The sequence below is a fragment of the Branchiostoma floridae genome, chromosome 12 (assembly GCF_000003815.2).
Source record: "Branchiostoma floridae strain S238N-H82 chromosome 12, Bfl_VNyyK, whole genome shotgun sequence".
Lineage (NCBI taxonomy): Eukaryota > Metazoa > Chordata > Leptocardii > Amphioxiformes > Branchiostomatidae > Branchiostoma > Branchiostoma floridae.
The window spans coordinates 1,428,368-1,448,482 of NC_049990.1; the positions used below are offsets into that span (position 1 = coordinate 1,428,368).

A 20,115-nucleotide genomic window follows, 5' to 3' on the forward strand; every position below is an offset into this window, starting at 1 on the left:
ATTTCTTTTTGACGTGATTTAGTCGAATGTGATAGCACATGGCATTATATCAACAGCTGAAAAATTGCAGCGGGTGTTTAACTCTAATGTTCTGTTCTGTTCTGTTCTGTTCTACATCAGGTTTCCTTGGTGATGGTTTCCAGGGACGACCGGCGGGGTGAAAAGGTCAGGTTGGCACGTGCGCGGGACCGGGTACCGGCGAATGGCGGAGACTGCCTGGCCATGGATGTGTAGCTACAAGATTCATCCCGAAAATCCTGACATTTTGGTGAAAAGCTAAGGGATGGTCTAGGAACTTTACAGCCATGACCATATCCTACAGTCTGAAGGTGTCCGAGGCTAGGTTAGGGGGTTTCCCCAAACTGCTGCTGCGCTGGAAGGCGAGCATCTACAAGCTCCTGTACAAGGAGATGGCGATATTCGTGTCCCTGTACAGCCTGCTGAGCGGCGTGTACCGGTTCGCTCTGACGGAACACCAGAAGAGAACGTTTGAGAAGATCACGCTGTACTGCCACCAGTACTCTGACCTGATTCCTGTGTCGTTCGTGCTCGGGTTTTACGTGTCCATCATCTACACGCGGTGGTGGCAGCAGTACATGAACCTGCCGTGGCCGGACCGTGTGTCTGCCCTGATCGGCTGTGCGGTGCACGGGAGGGACGAGCGGGGACGGCTCATCAGGAGGACCATGGTCCGCTACCTCAACCTGTCCTCCGTCCTCATCCTGCGCAGTGTCAGCACAGTGGTCTACAAGCGGTTTCCTACCATGAACCATGTGGTGGACGCAGGTAAGGCATCGTTTGTTATAAATCTATATCAATATATTGCTAAAACACGACAACGGCTTTAAAACATGTGTTTGGCTTCCTACCGTGGTCTACAGAAGGTTCCCTATGATGCATGTGGTGGATGCTGGTACGTTCACTTTTGAATAATCTTTGTCTTTTCTATCAATGGCCTCAAAAACTACACCGTAAACCTTTACTTCCCAACCATGGTCTAAAACTAAAAGAGGTTTCCTACCATAAACTATGTTGAGGATGTCGGTAAGTCATTGTTTATCGCAAAGGCCGGTAAGTTCAGTTTGCATAATCGTTGACGTCGTTACCAAACAGATAATGCCATGCTATTAATGATCGTAAAAATTACAACCCGGTCTTTTACTTCCACATCTTCATTTAGTTCTGAGTAATCTTTGTTATACATGGGTTTTCATCAAGAGCTTTGCGGCTGCATACCCACGTGTATTTTTCTTGTTGTACTTTCAATAAAATAAAAAAATCAAATCAAAAGATATAGTTCCTACCTTCATAACATAGATCATGTTTAGTATGCTGGTATGGTTGTTAGAATTTCTTTGATAATCAGTTTTCCTTTAAAAAGATGCACAATGTTGCCTGTAATAAGATTCACCACTCCAGCTCTTCATATGAATATACATTTTGTATTTAGTGCTTACATATCCCCTTATTGTCGTTACCATTTCTGTTCGGCATATTGGCGTTAATTGCCAGAAAGTCCCAGAATAGTCGATCACTATCTATTATGTATGATATGTTCCATGTGAAGCATCTGCGATCCAACGTTATTACATTATCAACGACCGTAATGCGATTTAACGCGCATCATTCCTACCAACGACAACATGCCTTTTCTCATCTATATGTGAGCTATCATCTGTACTATATACAACTACAGCAAGATGCACTCACTACTATCAGCCATATCGGTATTGGCAAAATCTTTAGCTTTTGTTCAAAATAATAGAGAGAAATGTTAAGCTCACAATGCCTCACTGAAGATGTTAACATACTATGAATCGTTAATAAAACTACCGCAAAATGAATGTAACTAATTGCTGCGAAACGGTCGAAAATGGGCAGGTGTGTCGTAAACCTGTCGTAAAACGAGCACCTATGGATACAGTTCAGTAGGCCGCACGTGTGTGTTGATCTACGTGAACTTTCTTGTCCGTAACAAATATAGCTCGGCGTGGCACAAGCAAGGTTTTCCCTTGTTCGAAGTGGGATCAATATATTCAATAAATGTTTAAACAAAACTCAGTCAGAATGGTTCAAACTTCGTAGTCGAGCGTAAGATCTTTTTGTCTTCTTTTTTCTTTATCTCTCTCTTTCTTTCTGTTTTTCTTTCTAATATTTCTCCTGTTATTTTCCTATCATTGTTTTCTTTTCTTTCCTCTTTTTTGTTTTCGTTCCATCTTTATTTCAGTACTTCCAAAAAGGCTATATGATATGAACATAAATCCCATATATCCCCACAGGTTTTATGTCCACGGCAGAGCTAAAAGAGTACGAGAACGTGGACTCTCACCACAGCAAGTTCTGGGTGCCGCTCAACTGGTTCTGTAACCTAGCAACGGTTCTGTAACCTAGCAACAGTTCTGTAACCTAGCAACAGTTCTGTAACCTATGTAAACTTATTTGCAGGTTTCATGTCCACGGCAGAGCTGAAGGAGTACGAGAACGTGGACTCTCACCACAGCAAGTTCTGGGTGCCGCTCAACTGGTTCTGTAACCTAGCAACCGTGGCGCGTCAGGAGGGCCGCATCAGGGACGACTTCACCTTCCAGCAGCTCATAGAGGTATGGGATTGGTTGGTGGGAGTCACGTGCTTATGACGTAGTTTTATATTTGCCATGTTGGTTGATTAAAGACCCATTTGTAGCTTAGCAACCCATGCACGGCGGGAGGGCCGCATCCGCGACGACTTCACCTTCCAGCAGCTCATAGAGGTATGGGATTGGTTGGCGGAAGTCACGTGCTTATGGCGTATTTGACATCCGCCATGTTGGTCAGTTGAAGACCCATTTGTATTTAGCAACCCATTCACGGCGGGAGGGCCTCATTATTTAGGGACGACTTCACCTTCTAGCAACTGATAGAAGTATGGGAGTGGTTGGTTGGAGCCACGTGGTTATGACGCAATTTGACATCCACCATGTTGGTGCAATGGCCTAGTGGGTAGAGTGTTCGCCTTGCATTCGGTAGGTCCTGAGTTCGATCCCGGCCGAGTCATACCAAAGACTCTAAAAATGGTACATTCTGCTTTATCTGCTTAGCACTCAGCACTTAAGAGGAAGAGAAATGGAAGTTAAACACACATCACTACCAGTGGACCAGCCCCCTGCTGTAGTGGCTTGCACATGTGTGGCCCAAGGGCTTCGAAGTGGAGATGGGCGCCACCCTACGCGTCTGTAGATGCATGGGCGAACTTTAACTTTTTTTATGTTGGTGCGTTAAACGCGCATTTGAAACCCAGCAACTATGGAACGGTGGAGGCACGTATTTCGCAGTGTGTTTGTAGTCACGTGACGATGCCGTCCTTTGGTGTCCGCCATATTGATTGGTACAAGATACCTAGCAGCCGTGGCGCGACAGAGGAGAATTCAATACAGTGGTAATTAAATGAAATTGCACAGATCTAACTTTTTCTTGTTAATTTTGCTGTTTCAGGAGGAGAACAAGATGCGGCATTGCCTGGGGATGCTGTACAGCTATGACTGGATCAGCGTGCCACTAGTCTACACACAGGTATGCAAATACTATAGCTAAACAGAAAAGTCAACATTGCTAAGCAAAAAGGAGGTTCTTCTTGAAATTAATCATATCTAGGGTGACAATTGAAATGCTCTCTATATTTGATTCGCTTCATCATCAACTTCCCCACACATTGAGCCTGTATAGAATATAGCTTCTGTAATGGTCAATTTTAGAACACCCTTATGTTTCCTAAACTGGTTCCATATCCCTTCCCTTGGGTAGCGGCAGTAGCGATGTTCACCCCAATGCACAACCCCTTCAATACCCATATGTTGTGACATTATTGGTGCTCATATAACCCCCTGTCATACCCTCAGGTAGTAACTGTTGCCGTCTACACGTTCTTCCTGTCGTGTTTGATGGGTCGGCAGTACCTGGACCCGGCGCAAGGGTACGAGTCACATGAGGTGGACCTGTACGTTCCGGCCTTCACCATACTGCAGATGTTCTTCTATATGGGATGGCTCAAGGTGGGTACAGATCTGCCGTGGTAGTAGGGGTAAGGTTTAGATGTTAGAGTCAGTGTTAGATCGACCAGACCTTGTGGCAAGAGATGGACCTGTTAGGCCCCCTTTCCACTAGACGGCGATCGCGCTGCGCTCTTTCTGCGACATAAAACGGGTGGGTGTAACCTTCAATTTCAAACTGAGTATGTCATACAGAATGTAAAAGTATGACTGAAGGACGACAAAAACACACAAATCGTGAAAAATATTGGTTATTTTGTATACAATTCGTTGAGCGATCTGCCAAATCGCAGAGAGAGCGCAGCGAGGGCGCCGTCCTTGTGGAAAGGGGATAGGAAGGGTTACATCCCGGCATTTACCATTGTACAGCTGTTCTTCTATATGGGGCTGGCTCAATGTGGGTAGATATATGCTGTAGCACGAGCGGTGGGGCTAAGGTTTACATGTTAGAGTCAGTATTAGGGTCAGGACCAAACCTAGCGGTTAGAGGTGGGCCTGCACATTCCGGCATTCACCATACTACCGATATTCTTCCATACGGGCTGGGTCAAGGTGGTTTCATGTCTATGTTCCGTACTTTAATATCCAGGTCGCCGAGCAGCTGATCAACCCGTTCGGCCAGGACGATGACGACTTCGAGGGGAACTGGTGCATCGACAGGAACCTACAGGTGACTGTTTCAATCAATCAACGTGGTTCATTAAATGCTGTTGTATACATGTTCTACTTGTCAGCACATGAACAATGACATGTCCTCCAGTTAGCTCTGAGAACCGGTAGGTCTCACGTGTGTCGAAAACTTGATTCTCATGATTTCACCGCCCAAATTGCTTATTGTTGTTTATTGTTTACGACAGATCTCGTTCCTGGCTGTTGATGATATGTACCTGTTTGTTTGTTTGTTGTTGTTTACTAATGTTGTTTATTGTTGTTGTTTATTGTTTACCATAGATCTCGTACCTGGCTGTTGATGACATGTACCTGTCCCACCCGCCCCTGGAGAAGGATATCTACTGGAACCAGCCGGACCCAGATTGTTTACTGTTGTTGTTTATTGTTTACCACAGATCTCGTACCTGGCTGTTGATGACATGTACCTGTCCCACCCACCCCTGGAGAAGGATATCTACTGGAACCAGCCAGACCCAGACCTACCTTACACACAGGCAGCTCTCAGCAGCAGAACTACGTCTTTCCTGGGATCTACCTTCGAACTCAGGTGAGATCATTTTTGTTTTCTTAATATAAGTGGTCTTAATCCATCTTCTTCCAAGATACCGAAGACATATGAGAAAATATATGACGTTTTTCTGCCAATATTTCATCCTTCACAGAAAGTCAAAATCCATTGAGCCATCTATGTCTTGGCCTATGTCCACCTAGTTCCTAAAAATTAAAAAAAAATTAAAACGTGACCACATCCTCTCTTTCGTGTCAAGCTGCAGTTTACCGACATGTCTGTCTTCACCTAACTTAACTTAAAAGGAAGCAATAAAGAAGCAATTGGCATATATGCATTTGGTTGTAGATGAATTATCTTCCAATGACTAACATGTTCTCTCCCCTTCCAGACTGAACAAAGACGACATGCAGTTTAAGCGAATGCCTCCCCTGGAGGAGTGTCCGCGCTCCGGCAACTCCATCAAGCGGCGCTCCGCCAACTTCACTCGAGCCTTCATCGACAGCATCCTGTCCCGCAGCGGGTCCACCGTGTCGCTCAAGAGCTCGGTGGCGGGCACCCCGACCACCCTGTCCGCCAACAACACGCTGAAGAAGACGTTCTCACCCCGCAAGCACGCCCACACCGTCGACAGCTACACGGAGCTGCGCGCGCTGGGTATCATGCACAAGACGGACTCACAGGAGTCCCTGGTGTCGCCAGGGGAGAGTGGGGAGGGGGGCGACAGCCGGTCGCCATCGGGAAGAGACAGCCATTTTTCCATCCCTATTACTCCCAGATCGAGCCAAGACGTCGCCAAAGACGAGGCCAGTGATACGGTACCGCTGAAAACGCCTGGAGCCTCCGCCGTGGAGCATCTGACGGTCCCCCAGCCTCTCCGGCAGCTCAGGAGGATGTCAAAGTCCGTCTCGCACCTGGTGGAGCCGCCGCGCTACCCGACTGAGGCCAGACACGGCTACAGGCGCTCCAGCGATAACATCGCCTCCATGGCCAACACGGCACAGTTCAGGGGCGCCACCACGTCTTCGGACTACTTCTCCAACGACAAGATCTCGGCGACTGCGAAAGATGCAGTCTTCCATCCGGCGGTCCCCCACGAGAAGGCTGCCGGGAGGCTAGCCGGTAGACTGACTGCCGTGAGCAGTCCACTCGCGGAAGGGAAGCCCGAAACGGCCCGGTTACCACCGTACAGGGCCAGGAAACCGTCGGGCCCGACCTCCACCCGCCCCAAGGGTGTGAAGTGGTTTGTGTACGAGGGAGACAGCGACGCGGGGCAGCTGAGTAGCAGCGACAGCGGACACGGGTCGGTGAAGAGTTTACGAGACCTGTGTCTGCAGATTGAGCCCCCACCGGGTAGGGAGGACGGGACGGACGGGCGGACTGCACCCCCACCGGTCAAGGGGGACGGAATGGACGCGCGGAATGCGACTGTGAAGACGAACGTTTTGAGTAAAGAGGCGAAGGGTGCGGAGAACCCGAAGGTCGAGATCCACCTCCCAAGACTAACGTCTGTGTAAGGGCGCGATGACATTGGTCGTGCGATCGCCGTGCGTGTGTAATGCGGTTGGATTTTCAAGCAGGCTGTGACTGAACCAAACACCGACAAAGATTAAAGACAGCCATTTGTGTTGCAAGAGAGCTGAATTTTGAAGGAAACATACATGGCTGTCCCAATAAAGTTATCAATCGTACGACGACCGCACGACCTTCGTGACCGTGCCTTTGCGGTGCTGCCATGTGCGTCGCACGGTTGTAAACTAATAAGGGCAATATTGTTGTGCATGTGTCGCACAGATTTCAGCTCTCCTGTTGTCGAAAAGGCAGAACTAGATCCTTGTCAGAGGAAGGTACAGTACTGTCTATCATGAGTACCAGCCTGGTTAGTTTACTGGGATCATCACATATTGGGCCCCGGTAAACTAACGAGGCTGATGATCAGGCTAGGTTCTGTCACAGCTGGCTTGAAAATCCTACGACATTTAAATCGTACGACAACCTACGACGAATGTGGCAGCGACCAAAGTGGAAGGACAAAACGTCGCGCGGAAAATTACTTTAGACTCAGGGAAACGAACCAGACATGAACATCATCAACTACGCGCAGATTGCCGAAATAACGTATCGGTGATAACCGGCCCCAGAAGAGTTGTACAAATTGACCAATTTTTAACAGCCGGTTACAGGGACTAAACCATAGTATTAATAAAGCCTTTACCTAATTGGCAACAACATTGATATATACGCAGCTAGTTGCCATACAGTGCAATACCATACGTATAAAAGGAATCCCTTTATATGCAGTAACCGCTTTTATATGTGATGCTGCATGGCTTTGACTACATTGTAGTAAGATTGAAAATGCGGTCTATGAATTCTCCTCTAACATAAAGGGCATGTTTGCGCTCAATTTGTATTCCACATAAATATGTAAAAACATATTTGACCTGGCAAGTTAGATGCTGTGTTAACTTGCAGGTATATAAGCTGGTATAAAGTAGTAGCTGTAGAAAATGTTGTAAATACTGGCAAACCTTTGGACATTGACATATGAACAATCAAAGTAAAGACGTAAAGTGAACTGGAAAATGGAAATTTACAAACATGCAAGTTCTTATCATATTCAAACAGTGTCATTTTATATGTGTGTAAGAAACAATGTTCTTTAAGAAAAGATTGAAAATCATTAAAACGCACAAACAACGTACGCACGACGTGTCCTTTTGATTCTACAATATTCTCCTGTTGAAAAATTTAGAGAATGTGATGTATTATAACATATATTTAATGCAAATGTGGAATATGATTACAGTAGAAACATAAAGACGACAGTCCAGATAACAGACGTATGGGTAACGCAGAGGGCAAGCGATATATTGCCATGACAACGTGCATGGGGCGCATGCGTACACTCCGTTTCAAGTTACCATAGCAACGACTGGCCTATCACCTATGTTACCAAAAGTTTTCCGTTTTTCCAGCATTCGAAGGGATTCGAAGTATGGTATATGGAATATGGGATCTGAAATGTGGTATCCGGAATGTGATTTCCGGAATATAGGATCAAAAATATGGGATCCAGAATATGGAATCCGGAATATTGAATTCTGAAATATACTGATAATTATGGATCACGAATACTGGATCCGGATTGTGTGATCCAGAATATGGGATCCAGAATATGGAATCCGGGATCTGGAATGCGGGATCCGGAATGTGGGGTCCGGAATATGGGATCTAAAACATGGGATCCGGAATGTGGGGTCTGGAATGTATGATTCGGGACAAGGGCTCCAGAATATTGGATCCGGAATACGGAATATGGAATACGGAATATGGTATACGGAATATCCGTGTATGGGTCGAACTCAACTTGTCGAAATCCAGCTGGTGAAACGCCTACATGTAAACATCAGTGGGGAGGGGGGTGACACCAGGGCGACTTATCAAGTGTTGATTGATGATTTATCCACTACACTTTCGACCTTTAATGACAGGCAAAACACAGATCAAGCATACATGCAGCTGACAGGGTTTTTTTTACAGCCAAAGGGTCCCTGTTCATGTTGTATACGTATATTATAGTGTGCCTTTCTGTACCCGAAAGTGGCTTCTGATTTTGTGAAATTGGTACATTTTGCCAATGACATGATCATGATTGTGCTAGCCCGGGGGGTGAATGTCTGCTCTGTATTGAATAAAGTGTGCCAAGTTTATGACAGAACTGTCAGAAGCTGGCAATGATGCATTACGGTTATATGGGCGTGCCGTGGATACTTGTTTTGACTAAGTACCACAAATTTGTACTTTATACTTTCCTTCATTCAAACACTTAAGGATCTTTCTTCAAAGATGCCCAATCAAGGGCGGACTCAAAAGGCGTTCAACGTATACTATACTATACTATAATGTACTGATAATTATGGAAGGCGATAAAGTCGTAGAGGGGACATGTCGAGTATATTGGCGCTTTTCAATGTGCGCTGGGGCGGAAATCCCAGACACCACGGTGCACACACAACATTAGTCTCCAAGCAGATCCTACGGTGCCTTAGAGATAGTTTCAAAGCTGACAAAGGAGTATAGCCGGCCAAAGGGAGTCAGACGGGCACCGGAGCCGGCTGTACTCCTTTGCAAGCTTTGATACTATCACTAAGGCACCGTAGGGTCTGCTTGGAGACTAACACAACGTATCAACATCAAATAAAATCAAAGATAACGTTAGAAGAAGTGTAATACACAGATTTGTGTTAAGATTGTAGGATGTAAGGCGGGAGAGATTGGTGTCTTTCCCTTTCAATCATTTGCTGATACACGACTGGTGTAGATATCTATCCATCTCTAGAATGTTCTATCCTCAGTACGTGACCCACACTTTTTTTAACCAGATTGTTCAAAGCAAGGCCATTAGACCACTTTAAGGCAATGAACTAAGAAGTTGGAAATAATCGTGAACGGGGATAGCGGTGGAGATTTGCTTTGAAGGCTGATAAGTTGTAGACAGGAGGGAAACAGAAGTGGTCGAGATAGTTCCATAATTTGGCTGTCCGGGGAAAGAAACTGTTGCTGTATAAGGATTGAAAACCGACAGTTGCCTTAAGCAACCGCCAGTAACCCCTTAAACTTTGCTCTCTCTTTTCTGATGCCGGTTAGAAATAGATCTGACATTTAGAGATAATTTTGTTATTATCGGCAAACAAAAGGAGGGATACGTCACAAGGAAGTGCCACCTAACAAGGCCCTATTGTTTACAGATTGATTTTGAATTCATTTTAGAAACAGGAGGCATACAGTAATACTACCAGCTTGCCATGAATGCAATGTGTGCTTCAATGCATAGTTATAAACTGTTACTTTATCTTAATCTACTAAACTTTGTAGTTGTGTTGTTCACCTCAAACAAATTGTGTAATGGTGCATGCAGCGCGCCGTGTTAGCCCGAGGGGTGCACCTGGCGAAATTATCATACCTGGTGACAATTATCAATAATTATGCATCCATCAATATCAAATTGAGGGTTGCTGGTTAGTAGACTTTCCAACATTATCTGATAGATTTAAGAACAAGTGATGTAGTAACCGCTGTTCAGGATTTAGTGCGAATTCGTGTAGCTGACCATCCAATCTTGTTGCGACAAATGTAAGATTTCTTGTCTCCATGACACCAAGAATGTCATACAATCAACAATACTGTCAAATGAACAAACTGTACAGGTCGCTTTGAAGTAAGATCAAGATATGGCATTCAGCCTTTCAACGACTTGCAAGCGCTACGATCACGTCTCAATGATAGTATGCTTATTTCGACTGCTGATACAGTTACGGTTGGGCAAAAGAAACTAGATATCTGCTAACAATCTGAACAATAATTTTGTTGGTTTTACATTGACACGTGCAGCGTACGTTTTCAAGTGTAAAGATGTATCAAAGTAGTTTGACTTGTTTTGACCCAGCTGGCTGCCTATCGCTGGTGGTGACGAGAGTTCTATATTTGTCCCAGAATATACCTGCAGGACTAAAGAGGGGTTACAGCTATCATCGTAAAATTTCCTTTGCTAACGATTCATGGAAAATCTTTAATGCGAAGCACATTCCAACAGTTACTATTAGGTAGGACCGTGCGTCTATTCAAAGTGACTACCACAGACCTTGTTAGTCACCGATCGAAAGCAATGATCTTTTATTCACCCCTTGTTTTTGGTAAGTAGTTGATCAACCGCAAATGGCTCCATGCTATTGGCCGACGGTGACGTTAATTCTATTTATGGCTCAGACTGCCGATCCCGAGTTAAAGTGAAGGATTATAGACCAAATAAAGTATATTTCTTTTAAAAGGAAGTACGGAAATGATCAAAATAAAGCTGTCTCTTAAATAAAAGTTCGACGGAGAGTTATAATTTGCTTGACGTAACTACATCAGGCGTTCTAATTGATAAATTAGCTGGAAAATTAATTTCTATTCACCCCTGATAATGATAATGAGATGTTCCACTCTGTACACGTCACAGGCGTTATAATTGGCACTTCAGGAGGAAACAAAGTTTGCAGAAGTCAGTGAGCAGCAGAATGGCGGCCGGCTTGGTGCGTGTTATCGTGCTCCTGTGTGCGGTGGCGGCGGTCACCCGGGCCCAGACATGGCACAATCATCTAAATCCATCCGGAACTTGGATAAAGTAAGTGCTGAATCGAAATCACAATACCTTGAATACAATGATTTATAAGTTTACAGTTAGAGGCGTAGGATAAAAAGTACTCGTGGTTCGAAGTTGGCAGGCCCCGAAGTTATTGGGAACGCCCCCGTCAAACCCGCCATAAACCAGAGAGGCTTTTTCTTTCTTGCCCACGAGTTTATTTTTGCAACCTGTCCAACGAATTTCTTGCAAACGCTTTACACCTCAGCTGACCTGTATCCTTATCGTTTTTCTGCGTTTACCTAATTCTAGCCCAAGAACTAAAATCTATTACTTTTTACCAATACAGCTTTTCGACGTCAAATAATCACATATCCTGATTCATCTTAAATCCCCCGCCCCCGCCCAGGGATAACAACATATTTAATCTCCTCGAAGTTCTTTCAATTACTCTAAACAAGAGGTCATTCAGGTTAAATAGTATTAGGTACTTGTTGTAGTTTTTAGCACTTTTGTAGCGCTTTTTACGGTGGTCATTTCGACCAATGATCCTAGCTGTGGCGTGGCGGCCCTGCCTTTGGAGAGTTCGCGAGTTCGAATCCCAGCTGTTGACGCTCACCCGACGTGCACGCTACTAGAAATGGCTGCAGTCCTTAGAACGGAAAGTTAAACCGTGGTCCACTGTTCATTGTAATTGTAGAAAAGACCTAGGGGAATAGATTCGGTAATTGTAACCTGTCTTCTCTGTCACCGCTAATGGAATAATTCATCTTCAGTGAGCTAAAATGAATCTAGAATTTTAGTTTTACGTTCATTTATAGCAACTATAATGGTTGGAATCCGTCGAGCTGCAAAAACAAAGGCTTCAATCAAGCAAATGTTTTGCTGCATTTAATTTATCACACCTCGGCGGACAGAGTTGTCAGAGGTAAACATACCAGATGCCCCGAGGGACAAAATGTCAACGCTTGTACATTTGGGTTGACCTGGCATATCAGAGATATATGACAATGGTTGCAAAAGGCTGCGCAGAACTGATAATGTTGTGCATATTGACAAAAATGAATTCAGAATTACCAAACAAGACCTCACTCATTAGCCCTAAACTAACTGGTCGTGTTTCGTTGATGTTCAAGAACATTGCGGCTTGTATTGTTAGGTTGACAAACGTCTCTCCCGTTTCTTACAGGACGGCAATGGCACCCTTGACACAATATACTGGGAAAAAGTGGTTTGGTGTAGGATCGAACGGCAAGCTGTATGAGAGGTAGGTCATAATTCATTGTCAAAGCCAAAGTATCTATAGACCTATAGACTACAAACAATGCATTAAATTGCTTCCTCAACGAGTATGCTGTGCCGTCAAGTCGTTAACAAACAGTTCATTTTTGTGGTATCAGGTATCAGAATAACAACGGCAACTGGTACTGGGTGGACCACGGAAAACCAACGAATGATTTCTATAACGAAGGTATGGCATATATTTTGTCAGACGTCATTTTTGCACGTATACGCACAAGCATTTCTACGCCATGTTTGAGAGGGTTACAGGCAAACACAGTTAACGTTACACTTTTGAATTTTGACCAATATAAAAGATACAGATTACATAGAGCCCTAATAAATCTATCAACCTATATCACTACACATACGAGTATATGATACAAAACATATAGTAGGGCGAAAAGCGCAGGGTCATAGTCCGTGTCCGTCCGTTTTAGTCATAACTCTTGAAGCAGGTACGATATAAGTAAAATGCCATGGTCCATTCTGTATCGCCATCGGTCCCAGCCCTTCCGCAGGTCGCATCGTCATCCGGCATTCGGGCGATCCTACCCGCGGTCGGGTCGTACCTCAGGCGATAGCAAATATCCCGTATAAAATGTGTTCTATATTTATATTCCAGAGCCATGTGTACTGGAGGACAATGTCAAGCTCTTCGTCACGTCGTACAATGGTTACCTGTATGAATGGCCTGGAGCTATCAACCACGGAGGACCTTTCTATTCCGGTAGGTACAATGTTAATGAAACATCTCGCGCAGACTGATGAGTTTTCTTCGTGACAACTGATCATGCATTTCATAACCTTCATTTTTCTGTTTGCTTTTTGAACAGACGAGGACAATGTGACACTGTACTCAAGGTTTTGTAACTTATATTAACAGTACCACATACATGGTACAGACAGAAGATAAAGGTAGTCTTCTACCTCCCCGACCGAAGTCAGGTACCCATTTTTACACCTGGGTGAAGTTTGGAAGGTCATGTTAAGTGCCTTTCCCAAAGGCGCAACGTGGGGGGCACAACGTCGGGGGCACGACGGGGATCGAACTCAGGACCTTTAGATTCCGTGCCGAACACTCTACCAGTTACGCCATGCCCGACGCCATAACCCTCATAACCTTTACCAATGACGTCACAGTAAATATGGAAGGCAAATAAGAAGAGAGAGCGCCAATCATTTATTGCAAAGCATGGTTAATCTATTAACCTTCATCCGAAAGATGCATTTCTAGGACGAATCTGACCGTATGGGGTCCGTTTAGACCCCATTTTGTTTTGCTCATAGACATTTCTGATGGTTCTTTTTGTCATTACTATATATTTCCTGTTTCACCAATCTATGACAAAATTTTACAGGTTTTGATGTCAGTAATTAATGGTCATTATCATATAGCCAGGTACCGCGGACCAATCAGGAGGCCCCGTTCCACGTTGGTTATGACGTTGTAACACAGATTCCAGCCGGCCCGGTGTGTACCGCTCCTATTATTGGTCAGAATCAATCGACAACGGTGCCATTGTCGAAAAATCGACAACATTTTGACCAATGAGAAGGGGCCATACACACAGGGAAGGAAGGGATATGCAGGCATTGGCCAATCAAAAGTAGCGAACCATATGCCAGACCAGAGAGAATAATTAGAGACTGCAAGGGGGACTGGCTCCTTCTGTTAACATTGATAATGAGTTTTGTTGTTCTAAAAAGCCAAAGACTGTAATGTTTCGAATATTTTCTGTGGAAATTTTGGTTTTAAAATGCAATCTGTAATCACCTTACAAATAAATGTACCAAAGAACAAATGTGAATTTTCAGAAATTCGTCTAAGGATTTCACTTGTATGGTACCAAGGGATCTATAGGAGTTTGGGTAGTAATATAAAAGACCCATTTTCTTCCAGATCACTTCAGTGTCACTGACGAAAACTGGTGGATTCCAGTTGGAACGTCTGACCGTTTCCAAAACCATATCCAGTTGCTTGAGTAACTACTTTTTGGCATGAATTATATTGGCACGCAATAACCAAAATCCTGTATTGTGACTGTTCCCAGGTTGTTCCAGTGTGAAGAAGTCGGGACTAAAGGCTAGGACCTTCGTGCGACACACGAACGGAAGACTGTATGAGCGGTTCTGGGAATGGGGTACCGGATGGACCTTGCGATATCACGGCAGGCCTTTCTCAGCGACCTATGTACGTTTCCACAGTTTTACAACTTTGAAACTCTTTTGTAACACGATGTCCGCCCTTTGAAATGCGTTTCGGAGTTTTGCGAAATTAAGAACATTTTCTTCGAAGCGATTATCATCCGTACTCACCTAATAAACTCCCGGTTGGCATTCGTTGGGTCCTGTGCATTCCCAAACCTCACCTCGCAATCAATATCATTTGCTTTCAAGATGTGTGGAGGTTTTCGTTTTATGTATAGATTTACCTTAGTGACTTTTTATCAATCCTAACGACACGTGACCCGCCAATATGATTATCTAATCGTGTCAGCACCCGACAAATAGATTGAAAGGAAACACATAAGAGTTTATGGTATTATATATATATATGTGTGTTTGTGTGTGTTTGTGTGTCTAATTTCATATTTCAAGCAATTGAATCCATTTTCAGGTGGACACTATAAAAACAACCAGCTACGTAGCAACGACATCCGGTTACAGCAATGTGTTCGTGGTGGCGACGAATGGAAATATGTACCGACGGTGGACACATCAGAATGGAGGCAGCACCTGGTTCAACCTGGGCAAGCCTGCGGGAAAAGTCATTCGGAGCATTCACGCAACAAGATTCGGACACTGGTGGGCCATCACTACGGACGGGTCTGTTTGCAGGTCAGTATTCAGTAGTCGAACCCCAAAACCAACTGTTACATCCCAGATAGCTCTTGCATCCTAGATGTGCTTCTATCCCCAAAACGCTTCTGGGATATCCAGAACACGTCCTGTCGGAGCGCATTCAGGATAAGCCGATGTGTTTATCCAGAACGTGCACTTGTGGGAGGAGCTTAGTGTCTTAGGAGGCAGGCACTATCTTGCATGTGATTTTTCGTAGTTAGAAGGCCGCCGTCTTTGTTCTCCCCGCGCGGGGTTTGCTTGGTTTGGTTTGGTTTAAGATACTTCGGTGTGTGGGCTCCAGTAAACACGTCGAGAGCAAAGGACAGTTTTTGATACGCATTTGCTCCATCCAAACCGCGTCGCGGGGCACAAGAGCATATGCTGGATATGTTTATCAGGAGTGTGCCCCAATCAGAGGGCATCTTTGATATCCAGAACGCGATCATTCGCTTGCGAAGTGTTCTGGATATCCCAGATGTTGACCGAACAACACGTCCATAACTATCCGGCGTACAAGCACGATACAAAGCCAACAGAAGTGTGATTGAAGACAGTAAGCAGTCAAGAAGCCAGTTGTGTACTGTTTGTGATATCCACAGGTATCAGGGCGGCTGGCCGTGTTTCTCCCTGGCCAACAGAAGGATCCTGGACTGCTCGGACCCGTTTTACGTCGGTAGTGGAAAGAGATCCATGTTCTGCCTCACCGTGAGCGAAGTGACAGTGACAGTGCCAGAAGCTGGATACGGGGTGAGTACCTTCTGTAGGATTTGCTGTGCTTTTACCATCTGACGTAAGGTGGACGTTCACTGCACTTGGGGCACCGCCTCGGCATTGCGGTGTTCATTCACTGCGGCACTGTTTTGTTATTTTCGCGACTTTAAATTCAGATAATACGTAATACGTAAATATGACTTAGAAGACAACAACATACACAAAACGGAAGAAAATTCGTTCTTTATCTCTAAAATTTGTTGAGTCTTCTACGAACCCCGCAGTGCCGCACCAGTGCCGCAAGTGCAGTGAGAGTCCACCTTTAGTTCGGCGAGTATTAGCTGAAGCATTGGCAAACACGCTTATCAATATTATTAGCAGTAGCACATACCAGCGCTTCCATCGGATCCTAAGCTGAACTCTAATCATGTTTGACCATATTGAACCAAACTTAGCGTTGTGCTTGATTGTTTTGTTTCAGCTCTACCAGCTAACTGTGGGCTGGGGGTCATCCACTGGGACATGGGTGAACCGTAATTTGCCGTCCGTCCTGCACACCTTCGTCGACAGACCGAATGTAGCGTTCACCTCGTCCCCTAATTGGCCGGTCATTCAGACCCCCAAGAGCGTCTTCGTGTCCTCTACCAATGGCGTATACGAACTGCGCTTCTAGGCACCGAAGTCAATAAGAGTGCAACCCAGGGTCAAACCACATACTGTTAACTAGTCAGACCAACGACAGCCACATTTACACTGCTTAACTGGTACCTGAATAGTTTTTACTCTCTTTCTCCTCTATTTATCAACCTCTCACAGTCAAAAGTTTGGTGATCTACTAATAAGTTCTTCTCATTGACCCTTGACACGTAACTCTGACCGGGAACGACTTACGATTTGATTTTTGGATAACGATTCTGTTTTGATTTCGAGGATTCAGTATCAAATCAATATTGTCCCATATAGAGCCTGTGGCTCTAGTTTCGATGCAAAAACTACCCTCCTAGTTCAAAGGTCCAAAGATGATTGACATTGAATTATTATATTAGAATTTAACATAATCATAGCGAGAAAAGAAAAAAAAATACATGCTATTAGATGGACAGGCTCCGTTTTATAGTCACCAATCTTTAACGAGATACGTGGTTAAAAATGTCTCCATGAAATGATAATTTTTGTAATTTCGAAGATAACTAAAGAGCTTGGAATTGTTAAAGACTGGACCCTATCATCTCAAGGCAAATTTGAAGACATTTTGAAGTTTCATTTGAGCGCAGAAAATTGACTATTGGAAGTGATAATAACAAAATTTTGAAATTGCATAACATTTTTTTATTTTCTGACGAATATGTATCATGCAGCATCATTTACTTCAATGGCGTTCATTATAGTAGCATCGACTGCATGGTGACATGACTTGTATGCGAGCTTTTGTATGGGTTTTGCAGAAGCATTTGTAAAATCAAATTGCGATACTTCAACAAATCATTACAGAAAGAAAGTTATTCTTACATTTTCATAAATGTTACACTTTACGCTGGAAATGTAATTAGCATAACTTGACAAGCTAACATATTTTAATATAGCAAGAGTGTTACTGGTTTAGTGGTTTAAAAACTTCGAAATCTAGCTGTTCCTGTTCTGCGATCAATATGCAGTAATTGTCGGTAAACCTATCTGCATACTGTGGTAAGTAGACTTGAGCCTTACAGTCAGTAACGTTACGGTACTTCAAAACGTAACACAATCTGTAGTAACTAAGAAATAGTATCACTAGTCCACTGGTGTTACGGCAGTTGGTGGGTGGTATTAATGATATTCGCACCTAGTACTGTGTATTTAGATTGAGTAGAAGCTGTTACTGTAGACGGATACATACAGGAGTCAATATGTTGATTGTATAACTCAGGCCCGCATAGTTTTTCTGAATGCAATAGTTATGCTAATTTAGATGGTAAAGTGTCAATGCAGGCTTGGTTATAACTAATTATCACGGGTATCCCATTTTAAGATGCTTTTTGGCCATGATTGCTTTTGAATAAAGGTAGGTAGGGAAAAACACCGTCTGATTTCGTCTGTCTCTGTTATTTGCTGAAAGACTCGTAAAAATGTATTCAAGCAAATCTGTTAAACGTAATGAGTACAAGAATAGCACACAGGGTCCTTTTCGTTGCGCGCGTGTGCGTGCGTGTGTTGGTGTGTGTACATACATATTATGTATGTGTGTGTGTGTGTGTGAGTGTGTGTGTGTGCATGTGTGAGAGAGAGTGCGTGTGTGTGTGTGTGTATGTGTGTGTGTTTGTTTCTGTGTATGTGTGTGTGTGTGTGTGTGTGTGTGTGCGTGTGTGCGTGTGTGTGTGTTTCAATTACGAGTTGAGTATCGTCCTACGACCGAAGACGAAAACATCAGGAGAACGTCTTTGTTCCTCGCTGAAAGATCAGGGGCTCAAAATATATTTTGACAACCCGCCCGGAGGTACATAAGACAATAGATTGTCACCAAGGCCATTTCCTCGTGTTATGATAGCTGTGAGCCTTTAATAAAAAATAATGACGACTTTGTATACGTTTCTCTGCACCAGATGAACCAGAGTTGAGGTTTATCTATCACCGTTAAAGATCTGGTGTTTGAATGATAAAAAAATCTTTTACCTGAAATCGGTCCTAACCTCATGTCAGCTAGAAGTTTTTTTGTTTTTTTTACCTTTCCAAATGACCTCCCATGAGTAAAGCTAAGGGCACATCCCGACGTACGTGCAAATACGTGCTGTCTACGTGCCAAAACGTGGGCAATCTTTTGGGATCCGTAAGTGGTGAGTACCGCCTCCGTACGAACTCGACGGATTTTGGAGCACGCAGACACGACGTAGAACTTTACGTTCAGGCAAAACGTTGTGTGCCGTATGTGCCAGTATGGGCGACGCGCCTGCCCTGTACAGCCTGAACGTTTTCAGAAAAAACGTTAAGGACGTGTCCTCCAAAAAAACGTACGGACAAATTCCACGTACGGCAGGTTGTGCCCTTAGCTTTAATGGGAGTTGACAAGAGGAGCTTCAAAAACAACACCACTTACATGGACGTTCCCTGCGTGGATCTGAATTCAAACTAGCCTTTCGGCCGTATGCATAGCAGTACATTTGTCAGATCACCAATACAGAGATACTTCAATTTCTAGCTTTCATTTTTCACTTACGCGGAGCCTGATGTAGTTTACGTGACACAAGGATCTTGGGGCATTCCACTTGTGAAAACACACTCATTATGCACCCGGCACTGTGAACCTGAGAGGGAGAGTGTTCCATTAAGAGTACACATTCAAGTAGCCACTTTGATAATGGTATTGAGATGAAGAAAACATTCAGGTTTTGAAATGTCGGAAATCGTACAGTACCAACACTGATATGATAGTAATTACGTTTCGCAAATGGAGCTTCACTTAGTCTAATCATTGGGAGCGTTACAAGTGTGTAGACAGCTTTACGTAAGAGTAACATTGGCCAGTGCCTTATCAAGTCTGAAGTTGTTTTACTAGTTCCGACCCAGCTAATAGGCAAACTGGCATTCACCTCAGAATCTACTTGTAATTCGAAGTAGGGGTTTCGTCCCTTATCGAAGAATTTTCTTTCCTATCTATTCCATGCAAAACATTGTCAGTGAAGCACATTCGGACAATAACCGTCACATAAGGCCGATACGTCTATTTTGGGTCAACCACCTGAAACCCTGCTACTGCCCGATCGCAAACAAAGTTCTTATTCACCCCTGATTTTGGTAAGTAGTGGATTAACCATAAATAGCTCAGCTCTATGGGTTAAGGGTTACGTAGTTTGCATACATTTTATAGACTTTGTTGGGAGACAGGGAAAATCTCCATTTAGACCTTTTCTTTTCAGCATAATGTAAAGAAAACGTTGGAAGTAAAACGTTGGATATTGAGTACTGTCAAGAAA

The 20,115-nt window shown here is 44.0% G+C and overlaps 1 protein-coding gene across 1 annotated transcript; it reads left to right on the plus strand.

Moving 5' to 3' along the window:
• Nucleotides 1-305: 305 nt before the first annotated feature.
• On the plus strand, nt 306-16,841 carry LOC118427923. The gene is made up of 14 exons (XM_035837889.1): nt 306-786; nt 2,446-2,600; nt 3,472-3,549; nt 3,876-4,028; nt 4,615-4,695; nt 5,093-5,244; nt 5,597-6,718; nt 12,522-12,599; nt 12,733-12,803; nt 13,239-13,343; nt 14,668-14,807; nt 15,234-15,454; nt 16,057-16,204; nt 16,650-16,841. Exons 1-14 carry the CDS (start codon nt 306-308, stop codon nt 16,839-16,841), a joined length of 3,177 nt encoding a protein of 1,058 aa, XP_035693782.1.
• The last annotated feature ends 3,274 nt before the right edge of the window (nt 16,842-20,115 follow it).